This window comes from Alnus glutinosa, chromosome 4 (assembly GCF_958979055.1).
Source record: "Alnus glutinosa chromosome 4, dhAlnGlut1.1, whole genome shotgun sequence".
Taxonomy (NCBI): Eukaryota; Viridiplantae; Streptophyta; class Magnoliopsida; order Fagales; family Betulaceae; genus Alnus; species Alnus glutinosa.
Window position 1 is genome coordinate 28,185,109 of NC_084889.1, and position 22,414 is coordinate 28,207,522.

The 22,414-nt window shown below is 35.3% G+C and overlaps 1 protein-coding gene across 2 annotated transcripts; it reads right to left on the bottom strand.

Annotated features, from left to right (window-relative positions):
- Nucleotides 1-12,625: 12,625 nt before the first annotated feature.
- LOC133866857 (protein TIFY 6B) lies at nucleotides 12,626-17,742 on the bottom strand. Of its 2 annotated transcripts, none has more exons than XM_062303511.1 (7): nucleotides 17,509-17,742; nucleotides 15,286-15,482; nucleotides 14,638-14,933; nucleotides 14,425-14,515; nucleotides 14,015-14,324; nucleotides 13,811-13,871; nucleotides 12,626-13,091 (listed from the first exon to the last, which is right to left on the bottom strand). In XM_062303511.1, the coding sequence occupies exons 1-7, from the start codon at nucleotides 17,591-17,593 to the stop codon at nucleotides 13,019-13,021; spliced, it is 1,113 nt and encodes a 370-aa protein (XP_062159495.1). In that variant the 5' UTR covers nucleotides 17,594-17,742; the 3' UTR covers nucleotides 12,626-13,018. The 2 variants fall into 2 exon arrangements, with proteins under 2 accessions (XP_062159495.1, XP_062159494.1); XM_062303510.1 differs by having other exon boundaries at nucleotides 15,286-15,485.
- Between the last annotated feature and the right edge of the window lie 4,672 nt (nucleotides 17,743-22,414).

The following is a 22,414-nucleotide window of genomic DNA, read 5'->3' on the forward strand; positions in this document are numbered from 1 at the left end:
ATTTGTAATATTTACTACTATAGTGTCCGTAATATGAGAATATCACTTTTAGATATTCGTATCCACATCCGCATCATATTTTTACCATCTGCATATGAGCAGTTATTGCGGTTCTTATCAATTGTCTGGATATTAAGCAATTGGCATTTTGGGCCTTATTTAGGTATCTATTATGACATATTTTAAACGTTTTTTGAAATAATTTAAGCCGATTTTTAGTATTTTAAACTTCTTCTTTTTTAAGCTATAATCTTTTAAAAATATATTGGTTTTTCGTTATTTTTGCCTTTTTGTCAAGTGTTATAAACTTACATGAGAAAACAACGCCAACCCAACCAATATAAACATAACATATACCTAATCCAAAACGACATCATTTTGGTATTAAACATCAAAATGAAGTTGTTATGGTGAATTTTTATTAAATATAATATAGAAAAGAAATATACAAATTATGTATTATATATAAAAGGTATGCGAATTTGGTTAATAATCACACTCGCATACCCTAAAACCACTATCTGCATCCGTATATGCGGATAATAGTTTTTGCTAATCGCATCCACATCCGCATGTCTGGATAGCAAATAGCGGATGTGGACAGTTAATATCTGCCAGCATGTACACCCTTACTTTAAATGTTTGCATAGATTTTGGGTGGATTTGGATGAATTTAACGTTTATGGGAGGCTTTTGGTGAAAGAGAGGATTTGAAATAGCTTTTAGGGTTATTCATCTTCGGTTTTGCATGTTGCCCAATAATACCGTTCGAACGGTATTCAAATAGTTTGGACAATATTTTTGGGACGGTTTAAATCGTTGGGACAATATCGTTCGGACAACACAAGGGACCGTCCTAACGTTTTTCGAAAAATCTTGAATCTTCTTAAACCCTTTGACTGTTTCAAGTAATTTCTCAACGAATTAGCTATGATTTACAATTTCATTGACATTTGACTATAACAATTGATCTTCATTATCAAGAGCAGCACTCGAACCTTTTTCAATATTTTAAACTTTCTGTTTCATTTCTTTTACCATCTTCTTTACAAAAGCACATGCATCTTCACCATCTTCATTGTCAGCTGCTTCAATGGCTAATTCCACTAACATTGGATACAATCTTCTATAACGTTATGTATCATTTAAATTCCTATTCTCTTCCACATTCCTCGTTGTAGTATTTAAGATGCATTCACTCTTTACTTCTCTTGTCCATCTCTTCAAAATATATGTATCAGGAATTATCTTTATATCAAGTAAGTCAAAAAAAATTTAAAGCATGACAACATAAAATCCCAAATGTTTCGAACTTCATACAACTACATGAAATTATCTTATTGACATGGTCACAAACTGCTTTATACTCTCTACCTTCATTGAAAATCCCAACAATATATTCATGCACTACTTGGCTATCATTGTGATGTTTTATTAATGATGCTGATGCATAGTCATACTCATCATGAAATTTTTTGAATATCACAAGAGTATATGTTTGTGATGCTTGCTTCAACAAATGGGAATTCTTCAATCCCAATGTAGGCAATTTTTCTCAAGCATTAAATTCAGTCTCCAATTCCTTATGTTGTTTTTACTCTACCACCCGCTCGAAATGCTGAAAAAATTCCAATATACCCAAGCTTGATTTTAAGAAAGCTTTCAAGTCACCATTCAAGCTCTCACTGAGTTGAGTACTTCGCACTCCCAAAGAAATGCATTTTTCATGTGGCACCTGGCCCATTTTATCTTCAATTTGTATATACCAACCAATCAACTAACTGATTCGATGTTATACTTCTGAATCATTTCATCCCAAGCATTTTGAAATTCAGCATCATCCTCATACTCAAAGATACAAGATTTAAAGTCTCATAGGAAATGAGAACCACCTTTCATGAAATTCCCAAAATGCTTGATACCATTTTGCATTATGTGCAAAGTACATAATCCATGCCAGGTTTCTGGCATCACTTCAGTTAATACCTTTTCCATTACAGCATCTTGATTTGTAAAGATCAATCAAGATTTTTTACCCGCATGTGCATTTAAGAAACTTTCAAAAAACCATTTGAATGACTCTACCATTTCATCATAAAGAAATACAACCCCAAAAATCACAACTCCTCTATGGTGATTAAAACCAGTAAAGATAGCTAGGGGTCTCAATTCTTTATTAGTGTCGAATGTAGTATCAAAAGTCATTACGTCACCAAAATAGGCATAGTTAGCGATCATTCTTGCATCAGCCCAAAAAATGTTAGTAATTTTTTCATCAGTATCTAATTGGACTACAAAATGGAATGATGGATTTTTATTAATTTGTTCTTGAAAGTACTTCAATAAGCTACCTGCTTCACCATAGATCAAATTTCTTTTCCGTCTTGTTCGAATATAGTTTTTTTGATCAAGCTCAGTATATCCAAGATTTGCCCTCCCACCAGCCTCTCTACTCATCAGTGTATGGATTGTCTTTAGAGAGATTCCAGAAACACATGCTAAATCAATTTCATATGCTTGAACTTCTGGCATTTTACGATGCGATCTCATCATATAAGCGGTTTCTTCAAGATGCAGAATATGATTATGACCAGCAACAAACTCATAAACCTTATACTTTCCAGTCTCTCGTACTAATGAAATAAAAAACCGTACAGGACAAACCAGTTCTTATTTCATCTCGATGACAAGTGTAAAGATGATATCGCATGTCTATTCTTCGAGCATCTTCCTTACAACGAACAAATCCCTTTATTGTTACTTTTCCATTTAACTTACTTTAGTTTTGAAAATGTTTCCTCACACCAAACTCCATTTGCTTTTCATAAATTCCCCAATGCTTCCATGCATCCTCTACACTATCAAATTCCATACCAATTTGAGGTGTCTAATCTATCTAGGTATTCACATTTTGAGAGGAATCTCCCACAATGACATCTTTTTTTCTTTTTTGTATGTAAAAGTATATCACTGTCATTAACAACTAATAAATAAAAATAAAAATATGTCAAAATAAAATCAAAAATAATTGTTGTATGTCGAAAAATACTGAACGGGCAATGTCATAACCAACACATCAAAAGAAGCATCAAACTGTGAGAAGGGGAAGAAGAGCAAGAGGTATAGTGTCAAAGTAAACACAGGAGAATACAATATGCAAATTGCAGGTTATTTCTACATTTTGCATATTCGACCAAGTTCTTAACTTGTTCCTATTTGTGATTTCAAATCCTTTCGTCTATCAAGTTCGAGACTTGGAGTGGTTGTAATACCCCAAATTTTTTTTAAATAAAATAAAATATAACTTATTTAGTAAATAACTTAACCAATAAGTTGAAAAAAAAAAAAAAAAAAAGAAAAGAAAAACTTGCACGAGCAGACCCACCGAGCGAGAGAGAGTGAGAGGGAGAGAACAGGGAGAGTAGAGACGAGATGAGACAGAGAGAGAGGAAGACTCAGAGATCGGGAGAGAGGGAGATTGCTGAGAGAGAGATGCCGAGGGAGACAAAGAGACCCTAAAGGAGAGTTCCGGGAGACCCGTGAGAGAGAACCCGTCGAACCCAGGGGAGACCGGAGGTTTGACCTTCTGGCGGTTCATGGTGGGAGACGTTCGTGACTTCTGGTGAACCAGAGGAACTGTGAGACAGAGAGGAAATCAGGAAATCCGGTGGAGACCCAATCCCCCAGGACTTGGTTTCCGGTGATCTGAAACACAAATTCCGGCGGCCAGAGGCCAATTTCCGACGGGCCTGATGTTTTCTGGCCGAACCACGAAGACCCGTAAATCGGAGTCCCTTGAACCCGTGCAACCCGTGACCCGTGTGTGTGTGTAACCCAACAGAACCGTAACCCGAAAGACCCAGAACCCGGTTCTCCATGGCGTTTTCTGGCAACTTCCAAAACTGATTTCCGGCTGTTTCAGCATGGTTTTCCGGTGGATTTATGAGAAATCCCCAAAGTAAGTGGTTTTGTAAAACTAGATTAATTCTTAGTTTAATCTTGTTGATTTACTGAGTGTTTGATGACTTTCTGGGATTAGGATTATTATTAATTTTGGGTTGAATCCATGTGGATTGGAAGCTTGATTTCTTGTTAGAATTATTTGGATGGATGGATTCGTGACCCTTGTTCTTAACTGGAAGTAAGTGTGTTTTGATGGGTATTTTAGATTGTTAATTGTGGGTTAAAATTGTAAATGATTATTATGATTTTAGTAGGATTCCAGAATAATTTGGAGTGAGGGTTTTGGATTGGGTATTTTATGGATTTGGTTAGTTGGTGGGTAAAATAGTTTTAGTTGATTCTTTGGCTATGGGTGTTAGCTGTGTTTTTGTTGAAATTTCTTAGGATTGAAGTTTTGGTCTATTAAAGTAGTGATGCTGATTTATGAATATAAGTTATGCTGTAAATTGGATGGAGATTTTGTATATAGAATATACATATAGGATAATCTAATTTAAGTCTTAGAACCGAAATTTTAGAACGCTCCGCTAAATTTATTCTCGTGTTTTATTTAGGTAAAAGCTCGACCCTGACGTTAATGGCAAGTCCAGGTAAGGGGATACAACACCGAAAAACCCCCAACAAGATTTTATTACAAATCTTTTGAGAAAGTGTTGGGGAATTTTACAAAGCGTTTACTTATGTGATTTTTAATGCCAAGCTTTATTACTCATATGTTATTGTTCAAGAATTTTGTGCATAAATCACAAATATGATTAAGAGCATATTTTAAAGTTATGATTTATGCATAATTACAATTATAATTAAGAGCCTTTCAAAGTTATGGATTATGCATACTTATAGTCATGAAAAAGAGCATTTGAAAGTTAAGATTATAGAGCATTCCGAAGTATATGATTTTATTCAAGAATACAGTGTTGAAAGAAAAGAGAATCTAAAGTTTAAAAATCTGCACATGACTACAGTTATTAAAGTGGCCCTTACAGTTTTAAAATAAAGTTTACAGTTATAGCAGAGCCTACAGTATTACAGAAAATGTTCATGTCCAGTAATTGTTTAACCCTGAGGCACTACTACAGTTAAGATCAATACCATATAGGGTAGCATGGCAAGCATATCAAATTACGGTATGTCCTACCGGCCGGGGTTGGCCTTCACCTAGGGAAGATCCCCAACCCGGCGACTCTTCTCTGTGACGACAGGCTGAGTCTATAGGTCCTTTGGACAAAGCCAACGTGCGCCGCTCACGGGAACTGGCGGTATAGAGTCTATAAAGGGATAAACCACAGAGAAAGGATTAAAGAGAAAACAGATAAAAAGAATTTATTGGATCATTAATAATTTCATATGCCATTATTCATATTCTTCATTCACTTGTTCATAAATTATGTTAATTGTTCGTATGATTATGCCTCCTACCTTAAAACAATACATTTCATATCACGAATCATGCTTTAACACATGCTTTCTTATAAAACATAAACAGTTTAGCATATCATTTCTTAAATAATATGCAAAGCTTTAATCTCCAACTTATACTCACACTAAAATCACATAGCATATTCATACTTCTAAAGATCATTATAATTTCAATATATTCAAAAATACTCAAATCATTCAAAATAAATTAAAATCAATCATACAATTGGTTTAGGTTGTAAAACAATATACAGTATGCAATTCATCATATGTGTATTTAATTCTTATCAGTAAGTAGAATAAATCTGTCATTATGTATGACTAAAGATTATGGCATAAAGGTTTATAACATGTTTTATTCTCCTGGTGTTGTATTTTCCTTACTGAGTTGTCGAACTCACCCATTTTTCCCTCAACCCTTTCCAGATGACCCAATAAGATGACGTCATTTCTTGGTATTCGCGTAGAACTCGCAAAGAGCAATAGATCATTGCAGACCGATCAAATCTTTATTTTGTATAGTATGTTTCTCTTGGAGAATTCAAGGTTTTGTAAAGAATTATTAATAGAAAGGTAAAATAAAGTAGGAGATTTAAATTTATATGTTGCAAATGAACGCTTCCATTTAAAATGTTTGTTTTTAACACTCAAGTTCGCGTTTCCCCTTATATCCCAAAACGGGGGCGTGACAGTGGTTGTAAGCAAGCAAATGGAAATGTTGCCTTATTATTCTTCATTTTTTATAGGTACATAGTACAAATTGAAATAACCTTTGAAAAAACACCTTGATATTGAAATGGAATCCTCAATAAACGAACTCCAAACTCCAAGAGGCATTGCCTATATTAAGCTTACCCAAACATAGATTCTTTTGAACTACTCTATCTAAAAGGAAAAAATAAAAAAATAAAAAATGAGGGCATAGGCATATCAGGTTACGCGTCAAAATTCAATCCTCCACATATATTCATATCACACCCTAATATTACCTGATGCTTTTTTTACCCAAATGACTTGGACCTCATCAAATAAAACGCTAAACAAAAATGATAATTTTAAATTAAGGGAAAATCAACAAACAAACTCCAAGAGGCATTGCCTGTATTAAGCTTAACCAAACATAGATTCTCTAAAACTTCTCTATCTAAAAGGAAAAAAAAAAACAAAAAAAAAAAAAAACAAATGAGGGCATAGCCATAACAAGTTACGCATCAAAATTCAATCCCCCACATATATTCATATCACACCCTAATATTACCTGATGCTTTTTTTTTTTTTTTCCAAATGACTTGGCCCTCATCAAATAAAATGCTGAACAAGAATGATAATTTTAAACTAAGGGAAAATCAACAAGGGTCAGACAACCAACAGTGTTCGATGTTTTTATCATAGTGAGTGATAGAAAGCGAAGCAAATTATGATTCTTACCAGATTCTTGGGAAGCAAGATGGTGAAGTTTAATCTCCTATGTTGGAGAAGGCACAACATTACAGTAGAAGCTCCACTCCAGCTTGAACAAGAAGCCTATGATGGATCTCTGGTATGTTTGCGAGGAAGATAAAGGAAGTGAGGAAGAAGAGTTTTTGTTTCTTGGAGGGAAAAAACCATTGCCTCGTAAAAATAAAAGTTGTTGTCATGTGTTGGTCCATTAAATTAAAATAACGGTTGAGATCTTAAGATAGTTTTGGATTTTTTATTCTATTTTTAAGTTTAAAATGGCAGTTGAGGTGGCTACTTTTTTGTCCCTTGGATGCAAGGGATGGCTCAGATCTTAAAATCTGAGTGAAGAAATCTGAGGGGATCCTAATCCCCTCATTGTAGCGTCATTTATGGTTTGTCTTTCCAAGATTTGAATACACATGCCCCCAAATTCAGCCTTTGGCACCCTTAATTATGATTGGGCTAAAATCTCTACTATGCCCTAACCTACTCTTTGCCACAATTATACTTTTAAGCTTGACTTTTTGAACTTGCTCTCTCTCTTTCTCCCCCACCCCCCCCCCCCCCCCCCACGCATGCAACTCCTTCTTTGAAAGTCCTGCAATCTTGTGAAACCTTGTAAAAAAATTTGGAGGCCTGTGAAGCATGTGATAAGCCCCTGACATAAATTTACTATTCAAACCCTCACACCCCCTCCCGCAACTCCTCCCTTGAAATTCATGCAAAAAAATCTTTCAAGCCCTATACAAAATCTTGAAGGCAGGTGAAACATGTCAATGATTACTCTTCCTCACCCTTACCACAACAACCTTAGGGTAGTGAAGCTTGCTTCTATTCTGCTTGCAATTTCAGAAGCTATTCCTCTCCGTCTTTTCCTTCATTCCACAAGCTCGTACACTGAAGATTCATTTCCATAATACAACTGGCTAAAAAATCTCTTCATGAGCCATCTTCTCAAAGTACAAATTTGAAGATATTGGGAATCTCTTTACCAAGTCTCAATCCATTTCGGATATAAAATGGATTAGCTACAATGTATTCTACATGTCACAGGGTCTTGTAGGCATATTCATCAGAATCACTTGCTGGGACGCACGGTCCAACCTCAAGTGGTGACTGCTAACATTGTTGGTGGACGACTCATACAAATAAGGCTCCACGAACTAGATCACAGTCAAAGGTGGCGTGATGTACCTTTACTCTTTCTGGGTTTTTCATTTCTATGTATATTCTTTGTACTTCGTATCAAATAATCACACGAACTAATCTAACCCATACCCAGATACCACAATGACGAAACAAGCTATATTCATTGTAAAATAGATATCACGAGTTCTTGTAATACCTTGAACATTAATTAAGGTTAAATAAGACTTAATCAGTGTGAATAAAGGTTTAGGGTTGGATAAGAGAAAAATTATAATTTTCTATCCTTAACCGAACGTTCGATACCATGATACATCAAAAGTTTGAATATTTAGTCAACAAACGTTTGACGATCTGACAAAAGTTATTGTTCAAACATTAGCTTTGTGTCGGAAGGGACCATCGAACTTTTGATCTGACCCAGAATCGCTGGCTGCTAGGTAATATAGTACATTGAACGCTCGACCTAAAGTGACCGAACGTTCGATGATCTGCTGAATTGTATAATAACCAAATCATTCGTGTTTTCAAACGACCTAACTCTAAAAATACCCACCCCCATGTCCATTCAACCCACTTACATGCCATTTTGCTCAAAATATCCCTTGTGTTTGTGAGAGAAATGTTTTAGAGGAGGAATGAGCTCTTTTCACACAGTAACCTTCTTGACCTTGTTCATTTTTTTGTAGAAATAACATGTTACTTATTTACTGTTTAGGCCTTATCTGTAGATAATTATACATACTGGCTTGGGTTTTGACCTTGTTAATAGTTTAGCACCGGTTTAGTGTTATGTCCATAGTTTAACGAACCAATGTTGCATGAAGATGTTCTTGAGGTTTAGGACTCTGTTAGGGATCATATTGAGGCTTTAGGATTTGCTTAGAAGTAGTTTGGTGGCTTTAGGTTCAGAAATGGAATTCTACCCCAAAACCAAAGGGTTAAAGTAGACGAATAACATAATTGTGCTGCTTCTTGGGAGCTTATGCGGCATAAACAACAAATTGTTGAATGATGGAGCTTGGTTTAGTTCTCCATGGCAATTCCTCGACAGGCTTTAATTTTGTAGTTAGCTGCTCGGGATAACCATTCTACTGGGATTAGATTGCTCAGTTGGGGGTTTGGAGGTAATGTCCTTTGTGTTTTTTTTATCATGGTTGTATTAAGGATAGATACCATTTGTTCTTTGCCTGTAGTTTTTGTAAGAGAATCTAGTTGGATGCTATTCGTTTGTGCTTTATAGCATATCCTCCTCGACAATGGGATGATATTATTAATAGAGGTAGCAAGGATAGGTCAGGAAAGTGCTTGAGAGATGTGTTATGTAAATTGTGCTTAAGTGCCTCCATTTATAACCTGTGATTGGAGAGGAATAGCATACGACATGGTAAACAACTGCAAACTGAAGAATAAATTCTCAATGAGAATAAAATGGGAGGTCAAGGCAAAGAATATGTCTAGATGGTTTATAAGAAGTAAGATTAATGAAGATCTTTGTAGGAGCTGGGGCCTTCCAGCTAGTGTGTTTGGAGTTGGGGGCCTTAGGGCTAACCAATAATTAAAAAAAAAAAAAAAAAAAAAAAAAAAAAAGGCCAAACCCCTCATTCAACAAACGGTCTCAAAACCCCTTCATCATTAGTTCTTTAGTCTTCATTTGTCCTTTCCCAACCACCGGTCCTTATGCGAGAAAAGCAGCCTCCATACGACGCTTGTTTTTACGCAGTGCTTTAGCCTTGAGCAGCTCTTCTTTCCTTCTTCTCCATCTCAGAGCATTTGGCTGATATGCGCGAGGCTTGTTTGGTCCACAAAACAGTGGCCAATTGTAACTCCTCCGATATTAATTAACTTGTAATTAATTCGGTGCGCCTCTCCAAACCTATTTACCAAGTAAATAAGCTCAAAGGGATCTAGGACCCTTTGGCCAGGCGGCTAACAACAGAAGACTAAGTCACTTGTATTACAAGATAGTCATTTCTACATCACATCACATAATAGCCAGAGTAAAAAATAAAAACATCATAACATAATTTAACATATGGAAACCATCAAGTATCTTCAGGGCCGGCTCTTCCACTAGGCGACTTAGGCGGTCGCCTAAGGCCCTGAACGGAAGAAGGCCCTATGAGACCCCGTAAAAGATGGAAAAAGGCCCCGTGAAACTGAGACAAAGTTTGAAAAAAACAACACAACAACTATTTAAAGAAAAAAAAAAAAAAATAGTGCATTATCTCTATTTTGGAATACTAACTCTTATTAAAAAATCAATCGTCAAGGCCTGAAAAAACAACGATTACCAAGACAAAAACGTGCATTATCTCTCCCTTACTCCAACTCCCATAGAAAAATCAATCATTAAAGGCACAAGAACACAACACTTTTGCACAAAAAACAAAAAACAGCACATTATTTCACCCTTTGAGAGACTCTAGAACTCCACGTAGAAAAATTAACAGTCAATCTAGGAACACAGATTTGAAAGTAAAAAATAAAAAATATCATTCTCGTAATTTCAGCAAATTACCAAAATCACTTCTTGAAAAGCTATACAATTTTTTTCCAGCAGCCAGGTGGTAAGAGGGCAAAGACCGCTGAGCTCGTCTAATACTCAGTCTCTCCTTCCAGCAAACTTTTGCACCCATTAACCCAAGGTAAAGACACAAACACTAAGATGCTGACCACCGTGATGGATGGTAGGATTTTCATCTACTATTTTCTCGATCTATGACTCTTGAGTACTCTTTTTTTCTTTTTCTTCTTTCTCTGCAAGTTTTTTTTTTTCTTTTTCCTGGATCTATGGCGCTGAGTTTGAAACTAATGGCTCAGCCTTCTTTTCTTTATTGTGAAGACAAGATAAGACCACCTGTCATAACCACACATTTTTCATTATTTTTATCGGTCATCCACAGCTACATGTTCTAATGTGCTTGCCAACAAAAACTTGTCATGTTATTAATTTTATTATTGTTTTTTAACCTCTTATATCACTTTATCGTTTTTGTCAAACAAAACTTATGTATTGTGTCAAAAAAACACAAAAACTTGAGTTAAGTAGATTTTTTGTTGAGTAGTAAAATGTTTAGCAAAAAATATAATATTACATATTTTTGCCCCTGTAAAATTTATACAGGCTTGCTACTAGTAATATAACATTGAATTTCAAAAGTGAAAACAATAATTTTAATATAAAAGTATAATAAAAAAATTAAAAAATTTATTTTTATTTAATATTTAAATTTTAAAAGAATGCCTCATTTAAAATAACCGCCTAAAGCCCCAAAATTTATTGAGCCGGCCCTAAGTATCTTGTTCAAAGACGGGTGACTATGTCAAATATAAAAATATTGCAACCCAAATCTAAAAAGTCATAGGGACATCAAAATACATTAGAAAAACTTTTACTTCAAAACAAAGCACCAAGCAGTACGATCACAAGCTTGTCTTATGGTTTTTAATAAATCATCATATGCCTTGGTGATCAATCTCCATGTACCCCAAAAATTAACTGGATATTAGTGAGAGAGAGTTTAAATCAAGTCCCCATGATTTAACCTTAACCTTTTAAAGGGCTCAAGCAAGGAATACAAATGTTGATTTCAATGAATGATTGTAAACTTTCCAGTCTTCATTAAAATAATATGCCTGATTGTTTGGTAGTTAAGTATAAAATAGAGTATACTGAAAAGTAAAATCTCTCTCTAAAAAAAAATCTCTCTGCCTTCTTTCTAGAACCCCTGCAACTTCCCACCGTCACTGCCATGGGAGGGAAGCTTCCCCACCTCCTTTCTCCCTTCTAACTCTTACCCTTTCACCCTACCACTTAACCCACCTTCCTGGTTGGGAGTTTTCTCCCGTTCTACCTGCCTTCTCACACACCCAACAATCTCATACCCATCAAACTCTCTCCGGCGAGCATCGGAGCATCTATCTACCCGCTACGTCATCGGTTCTGGTCTCTCCCTTGTTGGCTCGGTCTCCCCTTCCTCCCTCCGCTCAAAGCTGTGGTTCCCTCGGTATCTTGAAGTTTTTAGATCTGACTTTTTCAAAGTTAGATCTACTAACTTCAGGAGGCCTTTTCGCTCTTTCCTCCACTCCACCAGGTTCCATGGCTTCCCAGCTTCGATCCACCTGTTGCTGCGTCACCAACGGACCTCTCCTGGAGGGTGCGTGTCACACACGCGCTAGTTCACGCGCTCCTTGCGCCAGTTCACGCGCTCCTTGCGCCGGCGCGTGTTCTCCACGCACCACTGCCCGTTTGTGATGCAGCGGCTCTCCACCAGCCTCCTCCGCTTCGTCCGACTTCTGACGGTAGTTTGGCCTCCTCCGATACTGTATTTTGGGTTATGTTTCTGCATTTTTTGTTTGATTGTTTCTGGGTATCTTAGTTGTTTTCTCCCCTTGTTCACCCCTCTTATTGTAGCTTTGGTCCTTGTGGCTCAAACTACACCCCATATTACCTTCACTAGTAACCCAGAGTTTTGGCATCCGTGCCACGACTCATTTGGCCCGCATCTTCGGAAGCATTGTCACCGCGTACTTTCTTTCTTAGGTTTCATTTTGGATTGCCCAGATCCTGTTTTTTGTTTTTTCTTATTGTAATTTCTGTTCTGCATCTAAAAAAAAAAAAAGAATAAAAAAAAAAAAAAAAAAGAGTATAGAATAATTAACACAAGAAATCATTACTAAGAAGTACTCCCATGTTCCACACATGGACATGCACTTGCACTTGCACTTGCCCAAAATTTGTTCCACTTGAAAGTCAACCCACGTGGAGGATGCAGATGAAATCATACAAATTTAAGAAATAATAATTTTACAGCATAATGAATTTGATAATGAGTAAGAAGTTGGTCATAAAGTTATAGGCACAGAATGGCTTCATTCCTAATTTCAATAAATTAAAAAAAAAAAAAAAAAAAAAAAAAAAAAAAAAAACTAGAATAGTACAACTAATAATTCATCTAAAACTTGGGGTGAAAAGAATTGAGCTCAAAATAAAAAACAAAATTCACTGTCAATGAAGACATCTCTTCTTTGCTTCTCTATTTCTTGGCTAATTGGTTGCTGTGAAAGGACAGGAACCATCAGATTTCTGGCTGACATTGTATGGCGAGGTGTACATCACCCTGAATATACACAAACAAAATTTTAAAGCTCAGAAGCTCCAATTCTCAACACAATGGAGAATTTATAATATAATTAGTGAACAACCTCTCCATCATTAAACACCATTTTTTCAGGATGTCTAACTTGATTTATGTACTATTAAACCTGAATTGGGATTAACCGTTCTCTTTCAAACCTTCCAATCAATCGATACGGTCCCAGAGAGCGGCTTTTGCTAAAACTCGAGCAGGTTGACCAACTTTATTTGATCTCAACGAAGCGTCACCCAAAAAGAATCAATGGAGAATTCAATCTAAGAAAAAAAGAACCCAAAAGGCTAACAGAACCTTTTGAAAGGCTCATGGACACTGAATCAGCCATTTTGTGGTCAATCCCAATTCATCGTTCACCGGCAGTATCCCTAATATATTGGAATGTAGGTGACAGCTGAGTAAATCTAAAAGAACATCCGTAAGGGTCTGTAGAAATTATGGACACCCCCGGACCAACTTCATTTCAGAACCGGTTCCAACAAGTAATGAGCTAAATTTTACAGTTCCAAGGCCCGGGCTAGCAAATGAAAATTGTAACATAGTTACTTAACATCTAACACCTACTCATATGCACTGGGGGCAACTAACAACAGTTAGGTAAGTTTCTCATGGTCGAATAAATCTCAAAATGGACCGATAAAATTATAAAAATTCAGTCTGAAAAGGAAAAGCAAACTAGTAATTACCTTTCCTTGCGCTTCTCCAAAAATCGAGCTAAGGATGCTTTGCGTGCTTGAGGCAAAGCCACTGTGATCACAAAACAAAGGTTCAGTTACACATGTATCAATCGTATTGTTTATAAAGCAGGGTATCAATTATACGTTTTATAACTTCGACAATGAATCAAGAAGCCAAGGCATATACTGTACATAGAACAAAGTTATACGTACCTGTTGGAATTAAGGTTGTTGCTGCGGATTCTGCCAGATTGACCACTTTAGGGGGCTCTGAAGTGTTAGTAGAAAATGGTGAAGCTCTAGTTGGTTTGACTGTCGCTAATTCATTGGTGCTACTTGTTCCTACACCAGACTGAGAACACGCTTGCGATGTGAGAGGGTTCAGGAGCCCTGGCAACAGCATTATGGTATGGGACTGATTTTTAATCAAACCATTACATGGGGAAGGCACTTGAGCTGTTGAAAGTGTGTGACTATGTGTTGAAGAAGACCCTTGTCCAGCCAGTAACATAATAGCCTGAGCCTGTGTAGAGAAATAAGGAATTAAAAAATGAAAAAGAAAAAAAAAAGTTCCACGCTGAGCTTAACAAAGGGACCAGAAAATGCGTTGAAACATAGATTACCCTTTCAGGAGTAACATCATTATAAACATTCACTGAACCAGCATAAAAGATGGTCAGCTGAGCAGGTGCCCCAGAGGATTTGGAAGGGCTCCTACAAAAGATCAATTTCAATTGAGCTTCTCCATATCCTTATAAAATAATAGTTTTGATTTAGTATCGTTAGTAGTTTTCTCATTAGAATCGCAAATATGATAATACTCGATACTTAAATACCTGAGATCAGTGGTGCCAACAACGGAACCAGTAGATGGAAGAAAAGAAGCAGGGGCTACAACTCTAAGAGGTTGTGGTTTTATGGTAGAACCAACCATGTTCTGGCCTGTGGGAGCAAGATGAGATTGGAGAACAGTAGTGCCCAAAGCAACCGTACTCGTTTGATTTTGTTGATTGTAGCCTGGGAATATTCTCACTTCTTGGGGGCGATGAACCGAATGTGCATCATGGTGTTGTAGAGGATGGACTTTCATTGCATAGTGATTCCCCACTTGCTTATCAACAATCAAGTTCCTCTAAAACAGTACAAGATAAGATTGAGAAAAAATCAGTTCATACAGAACCAAACAACCTAGAGCATATATTGCATCAGAAAAAGGTTCAAACTCCAACCAACATCATCAGCATTCAGCAATTCACAAAACTGACAGTAGTGTTCACAAGTCCTAACATATGAAGACAGGGTATAGGTATACAACCTTTGATTATTTTATTTCAAGATTAACTTCACTTGTTTTAAGCAGGGAGATAATTTGAAATAACTATTCTTAATCTAAAAAACATGAGGGAAATTATAAGGGAGAGAGAGAGAGAGAGAGAGAGAGAGAGAGAGAGAGAGAGAGAGAGAGAGAGAGCAAAAGAAAAAACCTGGATTACACCAGAATATGGTTTCTGGCTAGATTCAAAAACATCAGCAGCTGAAATATTCATAAATCCAGATGATGCTACTGGATCATGGACAATCTTTCTGGACCTATCTTCTTGAGCATCCCTGAAAGACAGAAACTGAGGAACGGCAGAAAGCTTGTTTGAGAATGACCACTGCATCCCTGAACCTCTCAGCACTGCTGGAAAAATCAAAGAAAATGGAAAGCGATGCCCAAGTAATTAAGTAATGTGAATGATTAGAAACCACAAGTGAACTACAGATATGCTATAAATATGCAAAAATCCAGCGTTTCCTTAATTTTATCATACTGATAACAAATTCCTTGAATACCTCAAATTTTAAAAGTGGCAACTTGATATACTTTATGTCCCAAAAGAGCATTAAATTAATGGCATCTACAACACTGTGCCAACAAGAATCTTGATTCTCTTACAAGGTAAGTATAAGTAACAGAGTCGAATATTCGCAACGTGTTCTTGCAACAAAAAATTTAAAAAGTAAGATTAAACTATCATTAACAAAAGAAATCTTTAACAAGAAAAGTTCATTACAAACAAAAAAGAGTACAGCACATTGTCTACTTACTTTATATTACTATTCGGCCAAAGAGCAAGAAAACAAAATATGACCTCAAAGACTATGATCAACCTTAATGAACTGAATATCGCCAAAACACCTTAAAAAATTGGTAAGAAGAACATTGAGCTTCACGCATTGTAATAAGGAGCAAAGACTGCATGGTAAACTATGCTATTATATTATAGTTTATAACAAACGTTTCTTTGGGAGTATTTTATTGTAAATGCCAGTAGCACCTGTCCAGGTATTACTTTTCAGAAGAGTAAATTTAAAAACTATAAAACAAAGAATCACTAACTCCTTGTGATCACAAGCATTATTTAACTCCATTTTACTATACAAAAGAGCACAATAATTTTATTTTAGAATATATTATTACAATCTTTCTTTAACAGATAAATAATTTACTATAAACTTGTTGCATCTGGCTAGGCATTCCTGTTTAGGATAATAAATTATGCTCTTTTTTATAGGCAACCCAATGTGACACATTAAATTTAATAGGGCATTCCTGTTTAGGATAATAAACTATGCTCTTTTTTATAAGCACTTCATGCGCATGTTACCAACTACCAAGCACACATGGTCCTATCCCCCACGCAACAAGCAAAAGCAGGAAAAGAAAATTTTTAATATTAAAAAATAAGACATTGAATTTTTAGATGAGAGGGGACATAACTAAAACAGAAGAAGATTATTTTAGGGTAAAAAATTTATTTTGGGGTCGAACTCATAATTAAAAAAACATAAAATTTAAAGAGAGTTCTAAAATTTTTGGGACTAGTGCCCCCAAAGGACATGTAATTGGAGGGTGCTAAATTTTTTTTAGTGGCTGACATGACTCCAATTATGACCCGTGTGAGCAAGTTTCGAGCCGTTATCTTAAATAAAACCAAAGTCTTCTTTACATTACAAAGACAAGAAACAATAAATATTCGCAACAATGCTGATATGTCCAACATTTTTTTATTATTATTTTTTAAAAAATGCTAGTCAATATTACTGTTCAATTGTTGTATAAAAGTTACGTAAATAACATATCTCACACAAAAATGTCTCTACAACCAACCAACTCTCCAACTGCTTACTTTTCTCATTGATGACCCACAGTTAAGACCCCAGCGGCCAGCGCAAATTAGCATTTAAAAATATATAAAACAGGAATATAACTATTTATTTTCTACGACTCATTAAAAAGATATTCAAGATCCTTGAACAACAAGAAAAGGGACCATCAAGAACCCAGGTCCGCCCTGAAGTACTTGTACCTTACGCTGTACATGCTGGTACCATGGACCCAAAATATTGGTTTCTGTTTTTTTTCACTATTTATGATGCTCAACAAACCAAAGCCCGCCATAAATTAAGTATTTGTACCTTATGCTGAATACACTTATACCCCAAGATTTTCAAATCAAAAATTGCCTTCTCCATGTTATTTCAGCCTCAAACTATTAACCCATAAGGAAAAACTAAAGCTCAAGATCATAATTTCGTTCCTTTCCCAAGTTCTCCAAGCAACCAAACAGAGAGAAAAAGGCTCAAAAACTCATTGCAAACTAAAACGAGCTACAACAAGCACCAAAAGGAGCAAACTTGAAAAGAAAACAGGGCAGCCATACCTGACTTACTAGAATCATCGTTGGCCTCCTCTTTCACCGTTTTTGAAACATTTTTGGAGCTCAAACCCAGAAAGTCCCTCTCCATCTCTCTCTCTCTCTCTCTCTCTCAAAACCCACAGAAAGCAGCTTCACCCACCAAATATTCAACCAAGAGTACTATAAAAACCCAAAGAAAGGCCGCATAAAAGCAAAGTTTCAACCATGTGGGAAAATGCTTGCATTGTCCAACACAGAAAGAGAGTGGAGCTTGTGAAATATGCGAGCTTCTTGAATAATACCCTATGCGAAATCTGGACCGTCGGATGGACAAGATACTTTTTTGAGTGGGGTTGATGGTGACCGGTGGGTCCGGTGAGAGGGGACCGGGGTTGGCTATCAGCGACCACGTGCGCTAGCGAACCTCGGGACTGGTGGGTCGTAGGCTCTTGAGGTTTGATTATGTGGCGGCCGGTCTGACACGTGGCGAGCCTCGTTAGAATTATCTTCTTCTTTGATTTTATTTTGCGCGCCGTGAGAGTTTGTGCGCCCGCGCGAACGCTTCACGAGGAAAATGTGGGCGTGTCAGGTGGCGAGACGAGTGACGCGGAGAAAATGTCTGAACACCCAATTGGATCGCGCCGCGTGGCTAAAACATTTGTTTCTGCCTGGCGGCTAGGGTAATAAACCGTGGATTTAGCCGTAAAAAATAAAAAATTATTTTATATATATATTACGACATGAGTAATAATTCAATGCCATCCAAATATATAATTTTTTACAACTTTACCTATGAGGCAAGGTGGTCCCTCACTACTTTTTGAGTTTTTTTATAACTTTTCACCACCTTGCCACACCCACTACTTTTTGAGTTTTTTTATTTTTTAAAAATAAATTAGAAAAATGATCCCTACACTCATTTCTTACAACAGCCCTACAACAAGCTGACGTGGCTGGTAATATTTTATTATTTTTTTGTTTTGTTTTTATTTCTTTTTGTAAAAAAAAATAAAATAGTACCAGCCACGTCAGCTTGTTGTGGGGCTGTTGTGAGAAATGAGTGTAGGGATCATTTCTCAATAAATTAAGGTGAGGGACCACATTGCCACATAGACAATGTGGTGAAAAAGTTGTATATTAAGGTGGTAGTGAATCATAGGAAATGATTAAAACACTCGCAATGTACAACAATGACACAACACTGAGGCACATTGGGGTGGAGCCTACACATTGGGTCCTACCCCAATGTGCCTTGGTGTTGTATTATTGTTGTGCACAAAAAGTGCAATGATCACTTCCTGTGAATCATTACTCATTACAGCATATGTATTACAATTTTTTTAATAATTTAAATTTAATTTCAAGTTTTTTTTTTTAAAAAAAAAGAAAGTAAAACTGAATTTGAAATGCGAAAGATTTGGACAAGCCTTTGACAGGCTGCCTTTTTATTCGAATAAGTGTTTTATAGGGCTCTCATATTTACGGTCTGAATTGTTAACAATTCAAAAAAAAAAAAAAAAAAATCGTTCGAAATCTGAATCCTAATTATTTAAATTTGACTAATTTATTTATTGTATAGCTTAATTGAATTGAGCTTCGTCTTATCTTTATTTCTAAATTTGGTTTAGCTTTTCAAACGAGATCAATTTGCCCCAAAAAAATCATTGTACTAATTTAATATTGTTAAAATTAAACTGTTTTGGTTTGTTTTAATTAGTGTTGAAATAAATTTTTGTTGTCCTCAGTTATTTTAATTAATAAAATTAAGTTAATATTTTTAGTCTTCTAGTATATGAAGAAAGCCCTTCTTGGTTCTTAAAGATAATAATTCAAGGGTTATTGGGTAGGATTTAAAGGGATTGCCTTTAGAATGAATTTTCGTTTAAAAATGTCAAGAAAATATATATATATATATATATATATCAAGCATCTTATAAATAGAAATGTTTATTCAATTTATTTAGACCTATGTGTTATTTATGACACTACAGCACTACTTGTACCTAAAACCCATGAAAGTGGACTGTTAGGTGCAATATCTCTATTCCACTTTCACGTGTTTGAATGTATCAATTTTTATACCCTTATGTTTTAGCTTTTTTGATAGGAAAAATTATAATGTTTGTTAAATATTATGTTTTATGCTCTTAGGAGTCTTCCGCTTGTTCCGCAAGTACAATACTCTGGATGACAGAGGGGCATGCCTCTACGCAAAATTTATCTAACAATTAAGAAAGAGCAAATTTAGCCATATAATGAGCCGCTCTATTGGCATCCCTGTTAACATGTTGAACACCATAATAAGATAAACGAGAAAGAATGAGCTTCGTATCAAAGATCAACTGGCCACATCCACTCTAGCAAGGTCCCTCCTTCTTCAAGTTTGAAATTACACACATGGAGTTGCCTTCTACTTGATATCATGTTAAAAAATCACAACTTATTTTAAAAATCTTAAAATGATTGAAAAATAATAATTTGTGAATTTAATCGTCTAATTAGTACTATAATAATATTATAGTTGTATATGTGGGCGGATACTAACCGCCGCATTCATTATTCATAACTATCCACTATCTACACATACGGATGCAGATACAGTTAGAAAAAACCACTATCCGCATATGCAGATGCGGATAGCAGTTTTAAGGTATGTGGTTCCGCATACCCTTATATATATATAAAATAAATTCACTAAAATGACGTCGTTTCGAATTAGATATAGGTTATATATACACTGATTTGATTGATTTTGTTGCTTTCGCGTGTAACACTTGGACAAAAAAAATAAAACTAATGTGAAATCAATATATTAGAGCTTAAAAAATTAAAACAAACTCAGAACACTAAAAATCGGCATAATTATCTTCAAAATCGTTTAAAATATGTCATCGTAAAGATCAAAAGACTAAAATATGCTCAAAAAATATATTATCTAATATGCGAATTAGCAAATAATAACCGCAATAATTGCACGGATGCAGTTAACAAAAATATTACATGAATATTTAAAAATGAAATCCATATTTTACAAATGCAGATACAAATATCACAAATAATCGCATCAGCGTTCACGTCCATGTCCACGTGTACATCTCTAAATAATATATTAGTGAACAGCAAATGCAGCAAATAAGAGAATCTAGCATAGATGGAGAAACAAATGGAAATAATTAAATGAATGATTAAAAAGGAAGAAAAATGGAAATAAAAAAGAAAGGAGGAATAGATAGCATGTGGTGCTTGAAGATGCGGCCATGTGAATGGCGGGGCCCAACCTCAATTTGCAACGTCATGTCTTTTCAACCTTCTTTTTCTTTTATTTTTGGTCCGACGCATCCTTCATACGCCACGTGGGCCACGTTCCTGATGCCGACATTTCCTTTGAGCTTTTAGCCTTTTACTTTCTCAAAATTATATCATCGGCTTATTTGTAATTACAAAGATTTATTAGGTTCTTCTTTCAAAATAAAGGACTTCTATTGAGCCACGTAAATCCTTAAAATTAAAATTAAAAATTAAAATAAAAACAAAAATAAAGTGCTCGGACCACCATTTGGAGGTGATCTGTTACCACTACTTTACTCTTTGAAGAGTGACCGACCATTCTAAAAAACTTTTGAAATGAACAATCACTTTCCGAGATACTCTAGTAACACTCTTGAGATGACCGACCACCCAACCACCTGCTCAACATTTGAAGCGACGGTTGATCTGTCCCGACTACACTATTAGATCACAAACCACTCCTTTGACAGCGAGCCATTAACTTCTTTTGATTCTTTTATGTCTTTTTTATTGTTATTATTATTGTTCCTTATGTGGCTAAATTTAAACCGTTCATTTTGAATATTAACGATTCATTTTTTATTTTTTTATTAACATTATTTTAACAACGAATGATCTAACGGTGAATCGACAGTATTCTATCAACACACTAAAATAATGGTGTGATATATAGTAGGAAAAAAATTTGAAAATTGATGGGTGATGTTATCATTTGAAAATTACATATTTGGATTGTGGAGAAATTACTACCGTTGGCGGTGCCTACACACTAAGTACACTTTCGGTTAAGATAAACGAGAAAAAATATTAGCCATTCACCCAAAAAAGGTGATTTGATATTGTGATGTAATCATATTATTTAAAAATGATTGAAGATAAGAAGGGAACGTTTCAACGGCTATAATGCCACTTGTGAATTTATTTTATTTTTTTTTTCAACGGATTGCCTTTGAGTGACCAATCATAATAAGGTCTTTAATTTTTTTTTTTTTTAATTTAATTTTATTGATTTAGCTAGTTACTTTTTAAATTATTAAACAATAAACTCTATAAATGATTATCTACTTTAAATAAATACTATATTTTATTGATAAAGTTAACTATCAAAAGCTTTAATGCATTAAATTCAATTTAAGCCAAACGCTTTAAACTCGAGGCAAAAACTAATGTTAAAAAAATTATAACATTCATTTTTTTTGCTATTTGAATGTAAATTGGGTTATTGGCAAATGTTAAAGTTAATATGCGATAAAGAACTTGTTAAATGGTAATTTTTGTGAATTTTTTTAAAAATGTAGGAAAAAAAAAAAACAAACAAAAAATATAAAGAGCTTATTATGAGTATTCTAAGCCTAGAACATTTGAAAAAGGTCCTTAGACGCTAACACTTGAAAAAGGTCCTAAGACTCTATCACATTAGATTGGGATTCTTTGTTATTTAATTGTGAATTTTACAAAAATTCAAATAACCTAAGAAAGAATGGTTGTAAAACCCACCTATTTTAGGCAGGTAAGTTCCGCATCTTAATTTGCCTGAGTAGATGAGCCCCGCAACCACCTTCTAGCAGCCCACTTGTGATTTAAATGTTTTGTAGTTAACTTTTCTTTTTCTGTTTTTTTTCGAAGAGATTTTACAGTTAAC